Consider the following 7,058-nt stretch of genomic DNA (forward strand, 5'->3'; position numbering starts at 1 on the left):
GCCATACGAAGGCGTAATTGTGGGGAGAAGAGAGGTTAAACTCTGTCTGGGACCTCTATCACCCTAAAACCAGGAGGTGTTATTAAATTCTATCCTTACTGTTTATTAATCTAAGAAAATCCCAAAGGTGAAGTCCTGGCCCTAGGGCAGTCAATGGGAGGTTGTTGTTTTTTTTGGGGTTTCATCCCAAAACTTTCAAAGGTTAATTTTGGAAATTCTCTGGGACACACTTCTGCTCGCACAATTGGAGCCAGGTTTTCAAAAATCCTCAGCACCCAACAGCTCCCATTGTTCTTGAAGTGCACCGGTGATGGTGATGATTTACATTATTCTCAATGGGAGCTATGGAGTGCAGAGTGCTTCTGAAAATCTGACCACTTCATTCAGGTGCCTAAATAGGAGCCTGAGCTCTTTCAAAAATCTGAGAACTTGCTTAGGTCCCTAAATGGGAGCTTCTGGATGCTAAGCGCTTACTACAATTTAGTCTTTACTGTAAAACTTGGCACATCTAGGCCCTCCTTCATGGTGTTGTTGTCATCTGATTTCATATGATGACCAATAGATTCGAGGACATATCCCCTGAATAAGAAGATGCCATTTTTGCACAGTCACTTTTCAGAGTAGAACCACACTTTAAATAATAGAGTATATCACAGAAAGAGTGTGTGCATTTGCTAGAGTGAAGGATTAGGAGCCAGATCACCTGAGTTTTCCTGGCTCTGACATTGATGTGCTGCATTATCTTGGGCTAGTCACTGAATTATTTATGCCTCGGCTTACTCATCGGTAAAAACTTATCATAAATAACTACCCACCATTTTTACAAACCCTTTTTGATTGTTCTCTTCTCATTTTTCAGCCAAGTCAATACACTTTTAAATTCTGGACATAGGAAACATATTAGTCAACTGCTCTCAGTAATAATAGAGTTCTGAGTTGTTGTTATTAATAATAATAGTTAGCCCCTGCAACCTGAGGATTTTGGAGCTAAGCTTTACATCCTAGGGAGGTAGTTGTGGTTAAAGTTGTGGAGGTAAAGAGATGTTATGTGACTTTCTTGGGATCACACAATAAGTCCATAGCAAAGCTAAACTTAGAGCCCAGGTTCTCATGCCTGTGCTTTTATCTCAGGATTGTGCTGCCTATCTGAATTTAGAAGAGTTGTGTTTACTTTTATTTTTCTTCCTACTTCTCAGGAGGCCAAAGGGTTATGGCACATTTTCAGGTCTTTGGATGGAAGACATTATATGAGTTCAAAGTATTATTAATAACTCTTCTCGGACTCTTTAACTCAATTTTCTTTTCAAGTAAAATAGAGATTATTTTAGTAGTTTGCATGTGACACTAATGAAAGCACAAATGTTTCCCATGTAAAGTGCGTTTTTAACTCACATGCATTTTTTAAATATAGGTACAAGGTGAGCTGAAAAGGAAATGGCGGAGTTTGTGTTTGAGGCAGACAGTGGGCCGCGGCTACAGACCCAATAGCTGTTCTATTTCTCGAAATGGCTCAGAAAGTGTCTCCCAGCTCCATCAGAATTCAGGGGCACAGTCTTCTATGCAGACAGAGACCACAGTGATATAAACCATGTAGCTCAAACTAAAGATTATGGGACATATCACTGTATGGAACTCAATGTAATATTTTCTAAAATGCACCATTTATGCTTTGCTTTTCTACATATTGACGTCTGGAGAATGGCCTGGTGCAGTAAATCAGGTAACAGATGGGCTGGCGGCTTTGCAGACATTTTGGCCTAAATCCCCAAAGGTATTTAGCTGCCTAACCCCCATTGATCTGAAAGCAGTAGGAGTTAGGCGCTTAAATACCTTTCGAGATCTGAGCCTTTGTGTTTTTATTTAGTCGTATTCACATTACATTCTGATGTTCTCCTGTCATTTGTACCAGCAGTAACTATCTAAATATAATTTATTGTAATGCTCCATTTCTATTTATCTCTCTCTCTAATATGTAATGTATGCTGAACCATGCCCAGTGTATGTTGCTTTGGTCCATGTTTACGGGGGTAGGGTGGGAGGTGAGAGAGAATATCATATATACCATCTATATTTAATAGACTGTTTCTTTCACACAGATGCTAGACCCTACTATAGCAAAGAAAATTGAAATAGAGATATTTAGGGCCATATGTATGTTCCTGATCCCCATATGGAAATCCAGTTGATGACAGTGGGAATTTAGCATACAGATGAAGGGCATTATGAGTCCGTATTTTGCACAGAAGAAAATGTTAGTCCTTCTTAGCTCCTTACATAAATCCTAATTCAATTCAGAGCTACCTCACTGCAATATTTGATCCTAAGGGCTTGATCCTGCTTTCCTGCACGAGTGCCCATTTCTACATATCTTAATGCAGAATGTGAGGCTAGCCCTGCAGTCCTTACAGAAAAGTCCATTGCACAGTAGTGGTCATTAAACAGTCAGCATTTGCCAATAGTGGTATCTGAGTTTACTAGAGTTTTACCCCATACTAAAAATCAAAGATATCTGTGGTAACTCTGTGGTAACATTTGGCAAATGTTAATGTTTTTAATGACTTCTCCTCTGATCTGATTTTTTTCTACCTACCTGACAGTACATGTATCTGTTTCAGAAAGGTGGGACTGAACCTTAATACCCTAGCCATCAAGTTCTATGAGTTCTCAGAAATGGTATCCTCTTTGCTTTGGTTCAAAAGAAAAAAATATTTTGGTTACATTTATGATAGATATCCATCATATAAAATAAACAGACAGAAAGGAACCCACACTGATGTTAGAAAAGAGTTAGGAATACATAGAATACAAACTAGGCGCCTCAATCTCTTACTATCTAACTTTCTAAAGGGGTATTTTCCTAATAGAACAACCTAGTGAAAACTAAACAGGAATGGACATCCCACTCACCCACTGAAAACATGTTTTTATACATAATGATTTTATTAAAATATATCTTTAGAACTTCACATTTGGCAGCTAAAATTAAGTATATCAAATTATAAATATTACTGGAGTTTAATGAACTATGTAAATACTTTCAACAAAATGCCGTTTTATATCTGTGAGGTGATTGAAAATGCAATCCTGACCAGCAAGGCCAGAAAAAAAAAGACACAATCCCATTCAAATGACCATAAAAGGCATAAATTGAAAGGATTTTTTTGGTAACCTCAAGCCCCTTATGTAGCCCAGTGAAATAAAAGACACAGCGCTGACAAGTGCTTATAAATACACACTGGAGTCTTACAAGACATAAGCACTGTTATGTTTACCTCTCATGTCACAACTGACCATGTCCTCTCTAAATAACAAGTGTGAATACTGTGCATTTGCATGAGTACTTTTGCCTCATAAACTGAAGTGTTACCACAATATTTCAAACAGCAAATTGTACATTACATGACAGTTGCCATGATTTAAATAATAATCACTTAATTCATATCTTCTAATTAGTATTACCAATAAACACCCTGTATTGTAGTTCATTTTAAGTAACAATAAGTAATAGAAATAAGATTGTTACACAAAACAATCTATTTATTGCCATATTCACAAACAATAGCCTTGGTTCAAAAGGTAAATGGTCACCGTTGCACAACTGAGGCCTTTCCTGTTCTACAAAAATAATCTGACAATCAAGGGACTTTCATACCAGCTTTTTATACCTTAAGCCACTCAGAATATTTTGTAGAGACAGTCACTTTTCAAGTTAACTTAAAAAGTTAAAAAGATTTGACTGTTCAGTGATACTTGTGTTAACATTGGTCAAAATATTCAGATATTTGGAACAAACTGATAAACTAAACAGTAATAAGTCACCAGGACCAGATGGTATTCACCCAAGAGTTCTTAAGGAACTCAAATGTGAAATTGTAGGACTACTAACTGTAGTCTGTAACCTATCATTTAAATCAGCTTCTGTACCAAATGACTGGAGGGTAGCTAATGTGATGCCAGTTTTTAAAAAGGGCTCCAGAGGTGACCCTGGCAATTACAGGCCGGTAAGCCTGACTTCAGTACCAAGCAAAGTGGTTGAAACTATAATAAAGAACAGAATTTTCAGACACATAGATGAACATAATTTGTTGGGGAATAGTCAACATGGTTTTTGTAAAGAGAAATCATGCCTCACCAATCTACTAGAATTCATTGAGGGGGTCAACAAGCATGTGGGCAAGGGGGATCCAGTGGATATAGTGTATTTAGATTTTCAGAAAGCCTTTGACAAGGTCCTTCACCAGGGGCTCTTAAGCAAAGTAAGCAGTCATGGGATAAGAGGGAAGGTCCTCTCATGGATTGGTAACTGGTTAAAAGATAGGAAACAAAGGGTAGGAACAAATGGTCAGTTTTCAGAATGGAGAGAGGTAAATAGTGGTGTCTCCCAAGGGTCTGTAGTGGGACCAGTCCTATTCAACATATTCATAAATGATCTGGAAAAAGGGGTAAACAGTGAGGTGGCAAAATTTGCTGATGATACAAAACTACACAAGATCATTAAGTCCCAGGCAGACTGCGAAGAGCTACAAAAGGATCTCTCAAAACTGGGTGACTGGGCAACAAAATGGCAGATGAAATTCAATGTTGATAAATTCAAGGTAATGCATATTGGAAAACATAATCCCAACTATACATATAAAATGATGGGGTTTCAATTAGCTGTTACCACTCAAGAAAGAGATCTTGGAGTCATTAGCAGAACCTGAAACCTGATGATTTTGCATGGTTTTCAGTTTCATTACATCTTGTACACTGGGACAGGTTGTGGCTGATCCTGTGTCTAAGGCATGGGGAGATGGCCAGATTGTGTTTCTCTTACTCATTCTGAATTACACTGCGCACCACAAATAGCCCCTCTGACATCAGTGCATTGTCGTCTTCATCTGGACAGAGTGGAGATTGGGGAGTGGGGCACAGATAACTGTTTGTGGCTCCCTGATCTGGAGCTACCCTATGTTAGCACAAGTTGGAGCTGCTCTGGAACAGCTCGAACGTATGCCACTGCTGTAAGGCTCCACAAAGACCTTACTCCAGTAGCAGATAGGGAGTATGCCTGCTCAACTCTATTGCACCCCTTCTCCCCACCCCAGAGCACTGCAGGCATGCCCTCTCCCTCCTCTGACGCTGGGGATGGGAAGGCATTTGGCACAAACGTGAGGTACAAAGTGGCCTTAGCAGACCAGAGAAAGGCTCTTCTCAATGTGAGAGTACCACAATCTGGCCCTTCACAACTTTTGGGGGCGAGAGAGGGAAGAGATATGTAAACTGCCATCTCCCAAGCTCATCTCCCCACCTCATCCAAATTACATCCAAGGAAAGTGACAATGTGTAAATGACAAAAGCCAAAATTCTCCTTCTCCACTTTACGTGCAAAATTTTTCACACATCCCTAATGACAATCAAACATTAAACTCTTCTGGCAATATCAGGTAGAACTGACAAGTAATCTGCAGAAAGAATTACTCTGTATTTATAGGTTGTCATTCCATAGTCTTAGACTACAACCCTGTGTCTGCAGTGATACAGCAAGCTGTGTCATTTACCAACAAAAGACTACTTTTAAATTACCAACTGTGCCTCTATACACCTTGATAATCTCTGAGCAGTGAATACTGCACTGCCATTACCAAACTGCATGATTTAGTACACTGTGCTATTTTTGTGATTTAAATAAAACATCAAGATAAACACTTTTTCTGACAAGTATGTTATGAGGACTACATCACCATAACATTAAACACAGAGAATTCCAGAGTCTGCTTTAATAATCCAGTATAAAAATGTATTTTGCCATTGATACATCTTGTAATAAAGTGTAATTAAACAAAATCCAAGTACATCTACTTTGTAAACTACTTTATACCAGGCTGCTATGTATAAAACTGCTTTAATTCCATATGTACTATAATAAGATTATTTACATCCTGCAACTTTTCCCTAGTGCATTCGCATAAGAAACTGTTTAACACGTTCTCTTTGGTCCTCTGTATTGGTAGTGGTTTTTATGTGTCAAGTACAGTAAACTTTAAACCTGATGTAAATGAATGGTATTTTTTACAAAATGTACAGATTATGATGATGTATAGATAAATGTGTGTAAATAGATTTGCTTTTCATACTTGTAATACAGCATCTGTAGTCTCTGTTATCCTGCTGATTTATAATGTCATAATGCTAACAGATTTCTCTGTGGTTTGCTCCATGCAATGGCTGTGAAAAAGCAGATATTCACACGCTTTATTCTAACAACAGTTTACTCAGTTCTGTAGCAAACTTTAGCCATAATAGACTGAAAATAGTGTCAGAAAATAGTATTTGTGGATGGTTTGGTTCAACACCTGCAGTGCTTAAACCTCCCAACTGGTGACGTGATCCATATTCTCATTGATATGTCAGGCCAGAGATAGTCCAAGAGATGTGTCTGAAGTTAATGCTCTGGTTTTTAGTAAACAACTTTAATCCTTGCATGTAAAAAAGTAACTCACCTACCTGAGATTTTCCTTTTGAGAAGTAGGTAATCTTTATTCAACTCTAGTGAATTTGTGTTGGTATAAAAATATTCTCTCGGTTGCCTGCAGACACATGCGTGCACACATATATACACAATTGATCCAAAAGATTCAGTATTTTCTCTATGTCAGGGCTTGCATTTTGATCTCTGTTTCTCAGTCTTTGCCTCTCTTGCTTAATACATTTGCCCAGATATTCCCAGTGTCTGTGATATAGCAGAGCTACCACAGATGAAAGCTATGACCTAATTTAAAGGAGTGGGCTCTCTACAGTCTAATCAAAGATTTTGCATATCTCCTGAGGATAAGAGAGCCAGATAGCTCTACTTGTGTCTTGACTAACTTGACAAGGTCATTGTGTCTAACAGCCAGTTTACCAAAACAAAGGAGCATAGCTTTTTTTTAAATTTCATCCACCCTTGAGTTTAAGTTGCAGGTATTCTTTCCATTCATAATGTAATGCTTTTATGTGCTAATACAGGGCCTGATTCTGCCCGTGTTATTTCACTGTGAGCACTAGCTATCGTTCATTCATTCTTATTTCTGTGGTCC

General features: G+C 38.3%; 1 protein-coding gene across 1 annotated transcript in view; it reads left to right on the top strand.

Annotated features, from left to right (window-relative positions):
* VIPR2 (vasoactive intestinal peptide receptor 2) overlaps positions 1-6,087 on the top strand; it is an 88,221-nt gene extending 82,134 nt beyond the window's left edge. Inside the window, exon 13 of the mRNA XM_084621321.1 lies at positions 1,412-6,087. Within this exon, the coding sequence (XP_084477447.1) occupies positions 1,412-1,585 (174 nt within the window). The 3' untranslated portion in view covers positions 1,586-6,087. The remainder of the gene's footprint in view (positions 1-1,411) is intronic.
* Positions 6,088-7,058: the final 971 nt, after the last annotated feature.

Source organism: Lepidochelys olivacea (genome assembly GCF_965140295.1).
Source record: "Lepidochelys olivacea isolate rLepOli2 genome assembly, chromosome: 2".
NCBI lineage: Eukaryota > Metazoa > Chordata > Testudines > Cheloniidae > Lepidochelys > Lepidochelys olivacea.